Source organism: Dipteris shenzhenensis, chromosome 25 (genome assembly GCF_047967505.1).
Source record: "Dipteris shenzhenensis isolate YYH24624 ecotype China chromosome 25, Dip_SZ_1.0, whole genome shotgun sequence".
Taxonomy (NCBI): domain Eukaryota; kingdom Viridiplantae; phylum Streptophyta; class Polypodiopsida; order Gleicheniales; family Dipteridaceae; genus Dipteris; species Dipteris shenzhenensis.
The window spans coordinates 35328273-35344882 of NC_141620.1; the positions used below are offsets into that span (position 1 = coordinate 35328273).

The following is a 16610-nucleotide window of genomic DNA, read 5'->3' on the forward strand; positions in this document are numbered from 1 at the left end:
TGCTCTCCCCTCCATCCCCCCTTCCCCCCTTCCCCAAGGTTGGCGGCCGCCAGCCCCCCCCCTCCCCCTTTCCCCCTCCCGTCCCACACCCTTCCCCCTCTGCTCTCCCCTTCCACCCCCTTCCCCCTCTATCCCCCTTCCCCCCTTCCCCAAGGTGGGCGGCCGCGGCCGCCAGCCCCCCCCTTACCCCCTTTCCCCCGCGCCTCCACCCCTTTCCCCCCCGTCCCACCCCCTTTCCCCTCTGCTCTCCCCCAGCCCCCCCCCTTACCCCCTTTCCCCCTGTCCCACCCCTTTTCCCCCGTTCCCACCCCCTTCCCCCTCTGCTCTCCCCATCCCACCCCCTTCCCCCTCCATCCCCCCCTTCCCCAGGGCCGCGGCCGCCAGCACCCCCCTACCCCCTTTCCCCCTGCCCCTGTCCCACCCCCTTCCCCCTTCCCCAAGGCTGGGCCCGGCCGCCAGCCCCCCCCTCCCCCCTTCCCCCCCCGCCAGCCCCCGCCTCCCCCCCCTTCCTCCCCCCTTCCCCAGGGCTAGCGGCCGCCAGCCCCCCTCCCCCTTTCCTGACCCACTCCCTGCCCCCGTTCGACCCCCTTCCTTGTCCACCCCCCTCGCACCCCCTTCCCTCTCCTGCCCCTTCACGCCCGCCCCCCCTCCTGCCGCTTCACTCCCCGCCCCCCCCCCCCGCCAACCCCTTCCCCCCCCTCTCGCACCCCCTTGCACCCCCCTCTCGCACCCCCTTCCTCCCACCCCCTTCCCCACCCCCTCTCCCCCCCCTCCCCCATTCCCCGCGCTGGCGGCCGCGGCCGCTAGCCCCCTAATCCCCCCCCCTCTCAGCCCCCCCCCCCCTCTCCCTCCCCTCCCCCCTTCCCCCAGGCTGGCGGCGCAGGTTGCCAGCCCCCCCACCCCTCCCCTCCCCCCCCTTCACCCCGCCTCCCTCCCTCCCCGCCCCCTCTCCCCCCTCCCTCCCCCCTTCCCCGAGCTGGCGGTCGTGGCTACCAGCCCCCCAGCCCCCTCCCAGCCCTTCCCCCCTCTTCCCCCCCTCTCGCACCCCTTGCACCCCCCCTCTCGCACCCCCTTCCTCCCACCCCCTTCCCCCTCCCCCGCCCCCCTCCTTCCCCGCCCCTTCTCCCCTTCACCCCTGCCCCCCCCTCCATGGGCTGGCGACTGCGGCCGCCAGCCCCTCCCCCCCTCTCGCACCCCTTCCTCCCACCCCCTTCCCCCTTCCCCGCCCCCTCTCCCTCCCCCTCCCCCCTTCCCCGGGCTGGTGGCTGTGGCCGCCAGCAGCCCCAGCCCCCCCCCCTCTCAGCCCTCCCCCCCCCTCTTCCCCCCCTTCCCCCGGCGGCCGTGGCCGCCAGCCCCTCCCACCCCCTTCCCCCTCCCCCCTTCACCCCCGCCCCCCCCTCCCACCCCCTCTCTCCCCCCTCCCTCCCCCCTTCCCCCGAGGTGGCGGCTGCGGCCGCCAACCCCCCAGCCCCCCCTCTCAGCCCTTTCCCCCCCCTCTTCCCCACCCCCCCTTCCCTTGGCCGCCAGCCCCTCCCACCCCCTTCCCCCTCCCCCCCTTCACCCCCGCCCCCCCCCCCTTCCCCACTCCCCCCTTCCCTCCCCTCCCCGCCGCTAGCCCCCCCCTCCCCCCTTCCCCCCCGCCAGTCCCCCCCCCCCTCCTCCCCTTCTGCCAGCCCCCCCCCCCTCCCCCCTTCCCCCTCCCTTCCCCCCCCGCCCCCCTTCCCTCGTCCTTTCCCCCCTCTACTCCGCCCCCGCCTCTCCCTCCCTTCCTCCTCCCTTCCCTCCAACCCCTCCATCCTCTTCTTCTCCTCCCCTCAACCTTTCTCTCTCTAGTTCCTCTCTCTTCAAAATTTTAAAAAGAAATCTAGATAAAGAATTAATCAAAAAAATTTGCAAGTACCTGAAAAAGTTTGCTCTTTCTTGCTTTCTTGCTCTTCCTTCCTTGCTCTCTTGATCGTCCTTGCTTTCTTGCTTCAATGAATGAAATGAGGGGAGAATGAATGAAGAAGGAAGACTATATATAAGAAAAATTAGGTTTTCCTCCTCCTTTCCTATTGGCTTTCCATTCCTCCCCTCTCTCCTATTGGCTTTTCATTTATCCCCTCTCCCATTGGCTCCCATTACTCCCCCTCTCCCATTGGACCCCCATCCCTCATCCCAATCTTCCATTAGCCCTCCCCCCATCCATCCATTTCTTCTTCCTCCCCATTGCCACCACTCCCATCCCACATTTCCACCACGTCCCATACTCCTCTCATTTCCCAAAATCCCATATTTCCCCATCTCACCCTCCTCTTTTTCATCCCCTATTAACTCCCTCACTCATTTCACTCCCTTATTATCCTACTCCCCTATTACCTTCCCCTCTCCCATTCCATTCTTCCCTCCCCACTCTCACTTCCACTTCCCATTACTCACTTGCCATTTGAAAACTATTAATATATTATTATACTATTTTTTATACTTATTATAATACACCCCTATTACTTCCCTCTCCCATTCCACTCCTCCCTCCTCACTCCCACTTCCACTTCCCATTACTCACTTGCTATACACATTTGAAAACTATTAATATATTATTATATGATTTTTTATACTATTTGCAAACTTACATGTGGGCAAAATCACAGGTGTCAAAGCGATCCTATTGTGGTCATACAACAACTGTGCTTTTATTCAAGGGCGTATTTATCCTCATCAACAAGCTTATTTACTCAAGGTATGAAGTGCATAATTTGTGCACTAGGTGTTTACTTTGTTGTATCAAAATTGTTTGCCACACACACACACATATACACATACCGAGAATTTTCTAATATTATCGCATCTACATTTCTCTGATGGGCACAAAACTTTGTACACGCCTCAACCTAGGTCTTATTGACTTGCATACAAAGTGGTGCACCCATCCCATAAGTACTTGTTCGGATAACACACCTCCAAACGTATTTTATGACGATTGTGCATAACACTAGGAACAACATGGTGTATCATGTGAGATCGACTATGCAAAGCATATCCAATGGACACAAGACTTTGCATGTTTCTCAACCTAGGCAGTACTGACTTGTGTGCAAAGTGGCATCCGATAAGTACTTGTTTGAAAAATACACCTACGATCGTGTTTTTTGACCGTTGTACATGACACCAAGGCCAAAAACGGTATTTAATACTCAATCTACCATGTAAAGCATATCCGATGGGCACAATACTTTGCACGTGCCTCAAAAGTGGTAGTATGGTATTCCATGCAAAGTGGAACGCCCATTCAATAAGTACTTTTTGAAATATCACACCTAGGACCATGTTTTTTATTGGTTGTTGTCCATGACACTAAGGCAAAAACGCTGATTTATGCTTAATTGACAATGCAACGCATATGCGATCATCATACTACTTTGAACACATCTCAACCTAGGTATTATTGACTTACATGCAAAGTGGCGTGCCCATCGCATAAGTACTTAGTCGAATAACACATCTAGGACCGCGTTTTTTGATGATTGTGCATGACACTAAGGCCAAAACAATGTTTAATGCTTGTTCGACAATGCAAAGCATATCCGATGGGCACAATACTTTGCAAGCACCTTCAACTAGGTGGAATTAACTTACATGCAAAGTGGCACGCCCATCCCATAAGTGCTTGATCGGATAACATACCTAGCAGCGTGTTTTTTTACGGATGTGCATGACACTAGAGCAAAAATAGTATTTAATGCTCGATCGACCATGCAAAGGATATCTGACGGGCACAACACTTTTTGTATGCCTCAACCTAGGTGGTATTGAAATGTTCTCAAAGAGGCACACCCATCCGATAAGTACTTGGTCAGATAACACACCTAAGGGCGTGTTTTTTTGCGGATGTCCATATCACTAGGGAAAAAATGGTGTACAATGTGTGATCGACCATGTAAAGCATATCCGATGGTGACAATACTTTGCATGCACCTCAACGTAGTTGAAACGGACTTGCGTGCAAAGTGGAGCCCCCATCCGATAAGTACTTGTTTGAATAACACACCTAGGACCGTGTTTTTTCATGGTTATGCATGACACTAAGGCAAAAATGGTGTTTTATGCTTGATCGGCAATGCAAAGCATATTCGATGGGCACAATACTTTGCACACACCTTCAACTAGGTGGAATCGATTTACATGCAAAGTGGCACGCCCATCCCATACTTTGCACACACCTTCAACTAGGTGGAATCGATTTACATGCAAAGTGGCACGCCCATCCCATAAGTGCTTGATCGGATAACATACCTAGCAGCGTGTTTTTTTACGGATGTGCATGACACTAGAGCAAAAATAGTATTTAATGCTCGATCGACCATGCAAAGGATATCCAATGGGCACAACACTTTTTATACACCTAAACCTAGGTGGTATTGAAATGTTCTCAATGAGGCACACCCATCCGATAAGTACTTGGTCAGATAACACACCTAATGGCATGTTTTTTTGCGGATGTCCATATCACTAGGGAAAAAATGGTGTATAATGGGTGCTCGACCATGCAAGGCATATCCAATGGTGACAATACTTTGCACGCACCTCAACGTAGTTGAAACGGACTTGCATGCAAAGTGGAGCCCCCATCCGATAAGTACTTATTTGAATAACACGCCTACGGCCGTGTTTTTTTACGGTTGTACATGACACCAAGGCCAAAAACAGTGTATAATGCATGATCGACCATGCAAATCATATCCGATGGTGAAAATACTTTGCATGCACCTCAACCTAGTTGAAATAGACTTGCGTGCAAAGTGGAGTCCCCATCCGATAAGTACTTGTTTGAATAACACACTTAGGACCGTGTTTTTTCATGGTTGTGCATGACACTAAGGCAAAAACGGTGTTTTAGGCTTGATCGACAATGCAAAGAATATCCGATGGGCACAATACTTTGCACACAACTTCAACTAGGTGGAATTGACTTACATGCAAAGTGGCACTCCCATCCCATAAGTACTTGATCGGATAACATACCTAGCAGCGTGTTTTTTTATGGATGTGCATGACACTAGAGCAAAAATAGTATTTAATGCTCGATCGATCATGCAAAGGATATCCGATGGGCACAACACTTTTTGTATAACTCAACCTAGGTGGTATTGAAATGTTCTCAATGAGGCACACCCATCCGATAAGTACTTGGCCAGATAACACACCTAATGGCGTGTTTTTTTGCGGATGTGCATATCACTAGGGAAAAATGGTGTATAATGCATGATCGACCATGCAAAGCATATACGATGGTGACAATACTTTGCATGCATCTCAACCTAGTTGAAACGGACTTGCATGCAAACTGGAGCCCCCATCTGATAAGTACTTGTTTGAATAACACACCTAGGACCATGTTTTTTCATGGTTGTGCATGACACTAAGGCAAAAATGGTGTTTTATGCTTGATCGACAATGCAAAGCATATCCGATGGGCACAATACTTTGCACACATCTTCAACTAGGTGGAATCGACTTACATGCAAAGTGGGACGCCCATCCCATAAGTGCTTGATCGGATACCATACCTAGCAGTGTGTTTTTTTACAGATGTGCATGACACTAGAGCGAAAATAGTATTTAATGCTCGATCGACCATGCAAAGGATATCCGATGGGCACAACACTGTTCGTACACCTCAACCTAGGTGGTATTGAAATGTTCTCAAAGAGGCACACCCATCCAATAAGTACTTGGTCAGATGACACACCTAAGGGCGTGTTTTTTTACGGATGTGCATCACTAGGGAAAAAATGGTGTATAATGCATGATCAACCATGCAAAGCATATCCGATGGTGACAATACTTTGCACGCATCTCAAGGTAGTTGAAACGGACTTGTGTGCAAAGTGGAGCCCCCATCCGATAAGTACTAGTTTGAATAACACACCTAGGACCGTGTTTTTATATGGTTGTGCATGACACAAAGGCAAAAACGGTGTATTATGCTTGATCGACAATGCAAAGCATATCCGATGGGCACAATACTCTGCACACACCTTCAACTAGGTGGAATTGACTTACATCCAAAGTGGCACACCCATTGCATAAGTGCTTGATCGGATAATACACCTAGCAGCGTGTTTTTTTACGGATGTGCATGACACAAAGGCAAAAATGGTATTTAATGCTCGATCGACCATGCAAAGCATATCCGATGGGCACAATGCTTTTCCTACAGCTTAACCTAGGTGGTATTGAAATGTTCTCAAAGAGGCACACCCATCCAATAAGTACTTGGTCAGATAACATACCTAAGGGCATGTTTTTTTGCGGATGTGCATACCACTACGGGAAAAATGTTGTATAATGCGTAATCGACCATGCAGAGCATATCCGATGGTAACAATTCTTTGCACGCATCTCAACTTGGAGCCCCCATCCAATAAGTACTTGTTTGATTAACACACTTAGGATCGTGTTTTTTCATGGTTGTGCATGATACTAAGGCAAAAATAGAGTTTTATGCTTGATCGACAATGCAAAGCATATCCGATGGGCACAATACTTTGCACACACCTTAAACTAGGTGGAATTGACTTACATGCAAAGTGGCATGCCCATCCCATAAGTGCTTGATCGGATAACATACCTAGCAGTGTGTTTTTTTACGGATGTGCATGACACGAGCAAAAATAGTATTTAATGGTCGATCGACCATGCAAAGGATATCTGATGGGCACAACACTTTTCGTATGCCTCAACCTAGGTGGTATTGAAATGTTCTCAAAGAGGCACACCCATCCGATAAGTACTTGGTCAAATAACACACCTAAGGGCGTGTTTTTTTGCGGATGTGCATATCACTAGGGAAAAAATGGTGTATAATGCGTGATCGACCATGCAAAGCATATCCGATGGTGACAATACTTTGCACTCTCCTCAACGTAGTTGAAACGGACTTCCATGCAAAGGGGAGCCCACATCCAATAAGTACTTATTTGAATAACACAGCTACGGCCGTGTTTTTATATGGTTGTGCATGACACTAAGGCAAAAATGGTGTTTTATGCTTGATCGACAATGCAAAGCATATCGGATGGGCACAATACTTTTCACACACCTTCAACTAGGTGGAATTGACTTACATGCAAAGTGGCACACCCATCGCATAAGTGCTTGATCGGATAACACACCTAGCAGCGTGTTTTTTTAACGGATATGCATGACACTAGAGCAACAATAGTATTTAATGCTCGATCGACCATGCAAAGCATATCCGATGGGCACAATACTTTTCCTACACATCAACCTAGGTGGTATTGAAATGTTCTCAAAGAGGCACACCCATCCGATAAGTACTTGGTCAGATAACATACCTAAGGGCGTGTTTTTTTGCGGATGTGCATACCACTAAGGAAAAAATGGTATATAATGCATGATCGACCATGCAAAGCATATCCGATGGTGATAATACTTTGCACACACATCAACGTAGTTGAAAAGGACTTGCATGCAAAGTGGAGCCCCCATCCGATAAGTACTTATTTGAATAACACACCTAGGACTGTGTTTTTTCATGGTTGTGCATGACACAAAGGCAAAAACGGTGTTTTATGCTTGATCGATAATGCAAAGCATTTCCGATGGGCACAATACTTTGCACACACCTTCAACTAGGTGGAATTGACTTACATGCAAAGTGGCATTCCCATCGCATAAGTACTTGATCGGATAACACACCTAGCAGCGTGTTTTTTTACGGATGTGCATGACACTAAGGTAAAAATGGTATTTAATGCTCGATCGACCATGCAAAGCATATCCGATGGGCACAATACTTTTCCTACACCTTAACCTAGGTGGTATTAAAATGTTCTCAAAGAGGCACACCCATCTGATAAGTACTTGGTTAGATAACATACCTAAGGGCATGTTTTTTTGCGGATGTGCATATCACTATGAGAAAAACGTTGTATAATGCATAATCGACCATGCAGAGCATATCCGATGGTGACAATACTTTGCACGCATCTCAAAATAGTTGAAACGGACTTGTGTACAAATTTGCGCCCCCATTCGATAAGTACTTGTTTGATTAACACACTTAGGACCGTGTTTTTTCCTGGTTGTGCATGAAACTAAGGCAAAAACGGTATTTTATGCTTGATTGACAATGCAAAGCATATCTGATGGGCACAATACTTTGCACACAGCTTCAAATAGGTGGAATTGACTTACATGCAAAGTGGTACTCTCATCCCATAAGTGCTTGATCGGATAACATACCTAGCAACATGTTTTTTTACGGATGTGCATGACACTAGAGCAAAATTAGTATTTATTGCTCGATCGATCATGCAAAGGATATCTGATGGGCACAATACTTTTCGTACACCTCAAAATAGGTTGTATTGAAATGTTCTCAAAGAGGCACACCCATCCAATAAGTACTTGGTCAGATAACACACCTAAGGGTGTGTTTTTTTACAGATGTGCATATCACTAGAGAAAAAATGGTGTATAAGGCATGATCGACCATGCAAAGCATATCTGATGGTGACAATACTTTGCATGCATCTCAACGTAGTTGAAACGGACTTGCGTGCAAAGTGGAGCCCCCATCGGATAAGTACTTGTTCGAATAACACACCTAGGACAGTGTTTTTTCATGGTTGTGCATGACACTAAGGCAAAAACGGTGTTTTATGCTTGATCCACAATGCAAAGCATATCCGATGGGCGTAATACTTTACACACACCTTCAACCAGGTGGAATCAACATACATGCAAAGTGGCATTCCCATCACATAAGTACTTGATCGGATAACACACCTAGCTAGCAGCGTGTTTTTTTTACGGATGTGCATGACACTGGAGCAAAAATAGTATTTAATGCTCGATCGACCATGCAAAGCATATCCGATGGGACCAATACTTTTCCTATGCCTTAACCTAGGTGGTATTGAAATTTTGTCAAAGAGGCACACCCATCCAATAAGTAGTACTTGGTTAGATAACATACCTAAGGGTGTGTTTTTTTGCAGATGTGCATATCACTATGGGAAGAACGTTGTATAATGCATAATTGACCATGTAGAACATATCTGATGGTGACAATACTTTGCACGCATCTCAACCTAGTTGAAACGGACTTGCGTGAAAAGTGGAGCCCCCATCCAATAAGTACTTGTTTGATTAACACACTTAGGACCATGTTTTTTCATGGTTGTGCATGACACTAAGGCAAAAATGGTGTTTTATGCTTGATCGACAATGCAAAGCATATCCAATGGGCACAATACTTTGCACACACCTTCAACTAGGTGGAATTGACTTACATGCAAAGTGGCACACCCATCCCATAAGTGCTTGATTGGATAACATACCTAGCAGGCTCGTGTTTTTTTACGGATGTGCATGACACTAGAGCAAAAATAGTATTTAATGCTCAATCGACCATGCAAAGGATAACTTGGCATGTCCATCTGATGAGTACTTGATCGGATAACTTCTCCCACCAATAAATTAAGTACTAATTAAAAATTTTAATAAATGAGTAGATTATTAAAAAGAGACTAATATTTATGTAATTGTTGCTACTGTAGCTTGCTTGCGAAGGACTCTCACAAAGGAGATGGCTATAGATTTTGTTCCAGGGATGGATGTGATTTTATGTAGCAAAAGAGAAGTAGTTTCATTTGCTACAATCCATGATAGTGATCCCAATTCAGTTTGCCACTTTCGAAGACTTGGCAAAGATAAGGTGGTAGTTACTGTATCAAAGATTCTTAGCGCACATGTTGAGCTAAAGTATAAATGTGAAGATATGGAAACACTTGGAGATGTTATGCCCTACAATACATCCAACAAATCATTTATAGCATGGGACAAAGATGAGACTTATGCAACAGACATTATCAAGAATACAAAGTGCACCACCTTGGATTTTACTATAGGGGACATTTTACAAATGAGATCATTTGTAAATAAGACTGTAGCAGAAGGCGAAGTATTGGGATTTGAATAAGTGGAGCAATGGTCATTTGCACAGATGAGGATTCTAAAAGTCATTGATGATGGTATGGTTGATAACATAACATCCTTATGTGATCCCTACTATGAGGTAGGCAAGAATATGAGATGGAGCACGCAATTTTTAAACATGAGAAAGAGGCACGTGGTTTTCAATGATAAAGACAAGGTATACTACAATATCAAAGGACCTAAAAAGCGTGCCCATGTGCCAGGCTCTATCACTTCAAATGTGGATGATTTCAATATACTCAATTATAGAAGTGACATCTTATCTGGAGTGGATGAGTTCATTGATTCCGAGAAACAAAATGATTTTAGAAGCGAAGCCTTATCTGGGGTGGATGAATTCTTGCATAGTGAGAAGGGCAAAGGTTTCAATAGTGATGTCTTGTTAAGTGTGGATGAGTTCATGCATATTAACAAACCTGGTGTCAATCAAGCTTGTGGATTTGTGAAAGCCATGCAAGATGTCCCAATGAGTGATGTTCTCTCAGGAGTGGAAGAGTTTCAAGGTTCTCAATACTCTCGTAGAATATTGAATTCATTGAATGGTCCTAAGAGTATGTTAAAAACGAGGATGAGATCAACAGAGGATTATTCAATATTTAACTTTGATTGTGATATGGACAAGGATGCAACGACCAATCATGGATGCTTGGTTACAAACAAATGTGAGGAGAAGAAGTGCATAAATACAGATAACAACGTGCACGAGGAACGAAAACGGTCATACATATGCATGAAGAGAAAGCGAATCCAGGCAGATCCACAAAAGCAACCAAAGAGGAAGAGAGTAATGAAGGAGGAGAACATGTTAAATGCATTGGGATATCTATGTTGCAAGCGAAGATGTATGCGCTTCATTGATCTTGCAGCCATCAGAGAACGTACAAGACACGTGTGGCAAAGAAGAGGAAGCGAAAGAAATGAATACCTTCTCACAAGTCTCTCTTGCTTTCTTCAGAATGGCAATAAAAGGCTAAGTTCAAGACAAAAGGTAAAACCTCTCGTAAATGGAAAAAGGATTTGCAATAAGGCATATCGCAATATTACTAGATTATCCCATGGTACATATTGGGATTTAGTCAACAAGGCAAAGGGCGGCAACAAATTTAGCATTCACGGTAATAGAGGAAGGTCCAAATCAAGAATCTCAACTATCAGGGCAGCAGAAATTTTGCAAGACTTCATACATGAAAATGCTTTACCTCAACCCCATATATCTACCAAACTCCCTAACAGTGACGCGATCATTGAAATGCACCTTCCAATGGGCTTGACAAAGCTCGAAGTATTTGACTCTATTGCAGAAAAGCAAAGGCAAAGAGGGGATGCCGTAGCTTCTTCTCATACTTTGTATACTCTTTGGAAGAAGAACTTTATAAAATCCCAAGGAGGCAAAAAATGTCAAAGTGCAATGTCTGTGATGATTGAAAGCGAGTGATTGAGAGTGCAACATGTCCAAATCAAAGGGAATTATACAAAAAAAACCGAAAATCTCATCATGACCTTATTCGACATTCCAGACAAAAATATGCATTTTGGAAGGAGCAAGCTATTTCGCATCCCGATGACTACATGTGTCTTATTATAGATGGCATGGATCAGAATACAATAACATTGCCTCGTTTTGTTGCCACTCCACCTGAATTACAAGGAAAGCACTTTCTAAAGACACATCTATGTGGAGTGTTAGTGCATGGAATTAAGTTCTTTGTAGATATATGGATTGATTCCTTGCATCTACATGATAGCAATCAAGTTGTAACATCTATTATGAAGGCAATTCGCAATGTACATGCAGAAAAAGGTCGCCTACCACTGACTTTGAGAATACAAGCTGATAATTGTTGGCGAGAAAATAAGAATGTACTCATGTTTGCGTTCTGCTCCATGCTAGTTGCTCATCGAATCTTCAATGAGGTCGAATGTGGATTTTTGTATGTTGGGCATACACATGAGGATATCGATCAGGTTTTTAGCACAGTCTTAAGGGAGCTTAAATGCAAGGATGTGGAGACAATAGATGACTTGGTAAGAAGATGTGGCAGGCAAGTTGGTGGTCATAAGGAAAGTACAGTATGTGAGAGGCTCGAAAGAATGTATGATTGGAAGAGCTTCATTCTACCTTTCATACAAACGGGTGGTGATGCATTGACAGGTCATACCAATCCACACTACTTTCGTTTTTTTTAAAAGATGAAAAACCCGTAATGCAATGGCAACAGTATTCTCATGATACAAAATGGGAACCTGAAGAACCTTACAGTCTCTTAACTTCAATTCCCAGCAAGGAAAGGTATCCAACATGGGCTCCTATACAAGAATTCAATGAGAGGTCTAACTATGAAATAGAAGGATTAAAAGCATTTATTACATACAAAGAGGAAATGCTCCGGAGATATCCTGATTCGAAGCCTACTTGGAGAGAACACACTACCACTGTAATTAACAAGACACGAAATTTAATAAAGGACCTTGAGAGAATGCGAGGCTCAAAGGATGTCAAGGAAGAATGCAATATGTTTTGGCCAAATGTTCATAACGATTTGCGCCCAGCTCCAGTCTTTGAAAATGAATTTGTATCATTACTCCCACATCCATATTGTGGACCGAAGAAGAGAGAGTTTATGCCACAAGTAGATATAGAGGTCGATTGTTTTGTTGTGGTTCGGCCATCGGATGATGAATATGAGAATGTGAAGTTTTGGGTTGCAAAAGTAGTTGATGTGCAAAGAGATGACCAAGGGAGAGCTACAACATTTACAATGGTATGGTATGAGCCAAAGGGTAGGAAGGAGAATATGGATAACAACACATTGTATACTAATTGTATAATGAAGGAGTGGGTCCCAAATGATGAAGCAGTCTCTCAAGTTTCGACGGAGACAATCATAGTGTCTTGGCATTCAAGGGAAAAGAAATCAAAGAAGCACATGGGATATGAGGTAGAAGGAAAAATAAAAATACCACAGCAAACTATTTTGCATATACATGAATTTTTAAGGATGCTCACCATGGAGGAAGTAGAAGGAGACAGTGCAAATGAAGAATGTCCATGATTAAAGCTTTGAATTGAAGTCCATTGAAGGATTTTATTTGGGTACTAGGCAAGAAGCCAATCCAAGACACTTATAATCAGAGTCATCACCTCCTATGTCAAATGAGAGTCAAAATATGCACTGGATGTCACCCAAGGGTCAAGGCTTGCCAAGACAATAGGGAGTTAATGCAGATGGCACCTGGCAAGGGACTATCACATTGAGCAATAAGACAATGGGGAGTCAATGCACCCAAGGGGCAAGGCTTGGCAAGATAACTTGTGGGAGTTAATGCAGATGGCACCTGTATTTTGCACTGGATGTCACCCAAGGGTCAAGGCTTGGCAAGACAATAGGGAGTTAATGTAGATGGCACCTGGCAAGGGACTATCGCATTGAGCAATAAGACAATGGGGAGTCAATGCACCCAAGGGGCAAGGCTTGGCAAGACAAGTGGGAGTCAAATGATGCAGATGGCACCTGGCAAGGGACTGTCATGACATTGAGCAATAAGACAATGGGGAGTCAAATTATGCAGATGGCACGAATTGAGGCTCTTTAAGAGCAACAATTTAAATTGTAAACATATGTTCAATCTATATCATTTTGGATATAAAGACTCTAGCTGAGAGCACTGTCTCTCAATGTAATCATTATATAATAATAGCTATAATTGCTATTATACCTCTTTGGTTCAATACAAAACTTGGGTCTTATGGCATCATGTCTTTTTTCTATTTATTAAAAGTTTTAAAAATTTTGTGCATATTGCAAGTGACAATGTTATTTTCATGAAATATTTAAGTCTCCTTTCATGGATTTATAAATTTATCACGTCAAGGAAAAATATTAAAAATAATTAAATTAACAAATAACTTAGATATAGCTAGAATTTCTAATATAGGATTATTTCAAATTCTTGCATGTTGGTGCAAAAGTATAGATTGAAAAAACAATATTTTTATGTGAATATGATAGTGCCACAAAGTGAACTTTTGATTTGGGAAGAATATTTTCGGAAAGTAAAATTTTGATTTGGGAAGGATATTCACAAAGTAAAGTTTTCATTTGGGAAGGATTTTTGGGCTTCGTCCAAAAACAACACAAAAAGTCCAAAATTAATGAAATAGGTGTTCATATGCATTATATACCTTGGTATCCTTTGAAGCTCCCTAAATAGTTCAGAGGGTTGGGCATCCCTGATAGCTATCTCAAGTATTTTTCCGCAATTAGTAAATGGATCCCCAAGCTGTTCAATGTAGATTCACCTTGGGTTAAAATTGTTCGGTGGTTTATTTAGAACTATAAAAGTCAGAAAGCCAGTGTCTGCTAGGCTGGCCTCTCATGGTACAAGAGGATGTTCTTTGATTTTCCAGTGCATGTTAAGGGATCGCAGCTCTGATTTCTGCTTTGGTTACTACATGGAAAGTAGTGATTGGTATTTATTCTTGGAAAGGTCCTGGTGGTTTGAGAGGTGATTGTGGCCTAGCTGAATCTGTATGGTGCAGTAAAGCCATGATGGTGGATGAACACTTGATTGCCCTCATGCATCTTCCTTGAATGCATGGGATGTATAAAATGGGGTTAAAATTCTGGGAGAAGATTTGAGACTATCTAAGCGGTCATGGATGCCATTGGGAGATATCAACTATAATTTCTCTCTTAGTGTAAGAGATACTACACTTCTATTAAGAATTCTTAGGAGGCTACCGAAAATAGCCGACCAATACATGTTTGTCTAAGGGTAGCAAGATTAAGCAATGGTATATGGGGAATGCACATTTGGCTAACATGTCTGCTACTAAGTGTATTTACAACCGCCTTATGGAAAGATTTCAAGTCAGTTTGGTGACATACTAGCTCAGCTTCCAAATGGGAAGGTAAAGTCATTAGGGGAGAAATGGGGTCTTCTTTTTGTGGGGAAATGGTTGAGATGGAGGGATGCCAGACATCCCTCATGCAACGTTAAACAATGTTTTTAACTACTAACTAGTGCAAGCTCTCCATAAATTCTAGATTGTGCATTTTAGCATTTGCATAGCTTTTCTTCACGACTTGAGGACAAAAAATAGTGATGTAATTTTTGATGATTTTACTTTGTGGTTTCATGCTTTGTTGCATTTGTTTTATAGACTTTTATATTTGTTAGTTTTGGGTATATAAAAGGGGCAAAGAGGCAATTTCACCTCACTTTTCTTCTAGAAACTCTAATTGTGCTTTTCTTGCATCATATGAAGGTCAATTAACATTATAAGAGAGGAAAAAGTTTTAGAGATGAATCATGATTAAAAGAGAGAGATGAATACAAGGGGACAATGCTACGATGGTAAGCAACCAATGTATTGATTTCTTTCAATGGTCTTTTAATATAACATGCTTTGTTAGGTTTGCTAATGTAATGGTTGTTGAATTGTTACAAAAGTCATTTGAGATTGATGAGTTATCTCCTTTGGAGGCCAACGTTCATAGCACATTTGGTTGAAATCACTCATTGGTGCACTATATAAGTCAAGCAGAGGACACATTGTGGTCTTCCACAACCAATTTTCACAAGGGACTAGTTAACTATTGAAGTGCATCAAAATATTGACAGCTTGATCATTATGATCCATCACATGGCTTCCCTTCATGCATTTGTATCCAATTGGAAATCATGAAATAAATGTTGTGATTGGCTACCAAAGATGGGAGCCTTAATGGTATTTGTATTAGGAACTTACTTGGGGATTTGAGAAGCCTCTATTTTTAATGTATTAGAGGTAGTAAGGACGAGGTACAGGCTATGAAGAGTCTTGGAGAGATAATATACAGGCATATATTTTTTATCACATTCTCATCTTTGCAAGATACTATGTCGTAAGTAAATTATTTTATTCATCTATGCTTAAAGTTTGAATGTGTTGTTAATGTAATATAAGGTAATGCCGCTTTGAATTTAAGAGTATTGAATACACCATCTCTAAGTTTGTTGTGTAGATAGGTGAAGCTTTTATGTGCATAATTATCCCATTTCCTTCAAAGTAATTACAAGATTATGACCCTCTCAACTTATGATTGATTTTTAAGGATCTACATTGAATTTTAACATTTCGGGAAACCCTTATTTTGTAATCAAATATCATAGAGCTACTCATGCTCTTGATTTTGAACTAAAAAGACTTGCAACCAGAGTTATAGTCCAAAAGTTATAACTATTTTACTATTCTCTTCATATTGCATGCAATTAAGTTCTATCAATAATATGTATATGATTTTTTTTTCAATTTAGGAAAAATATTATGAATATTCCAAGTCAATTAAATAGTTTGGACCAAGTTTAGTCATTTTGATGACCATTTCTGGAAAATGTAGAAGGAATTTCACCTCGTTACAGAAGGCAAACTTGATTGGGATGCCATGGGGTGTCCAAGAATGTCGAAACCTGCCATGCTATGAATTTGTCCATTTTGATGGTGTCCAAATGACCAAATTCGTTCCATGGTAGGTTTTGGCATTTTTTGACACCCCATGACATCCCGATCAACTTTGCCGTCTGTGTTGTGGTCAAATTCCTTCTAGATTTGGTAGAAATGG

The 16610-nt window shown here is 43.3% G+C and overlaps 1 protein-coding gene across 4 annotated transcripts in view; it reads left to right on the forward strand.

Moving 5' to 3' along the window:
• Positions 1-15667, forward strand: part of LOC147885807 (triacylglycerol lipase 1-like) — a 36437-nt gene extending 20770 nt beyond the window's left edge. Inside the window, exons 9-10 of one of the 4 annotated variants that reach the window (XR_015543430.1) lie at positions 15275-15363; positions 15493-15666. Coding sequence is in view for 1 of the 4 variants with exons in the window: in XM_087396421.1 (XP_087252547.1) it covers positions 15493-15506 (14 nt within the window). In the remaining 3 variants the exon portion in view is untranslated. Of the gene's footprint in view, positions 1-15274; positions 15364-15492 lie in introns of those variants that run through there. The other 3 variants (XR_015543428.1, XR_015543429.1, XM_087396421.1) reach the window with 3 other exon arrangements.
• The last annotated feature ends 943 nt before the right edge of the window (positions 15668-16610 follow it).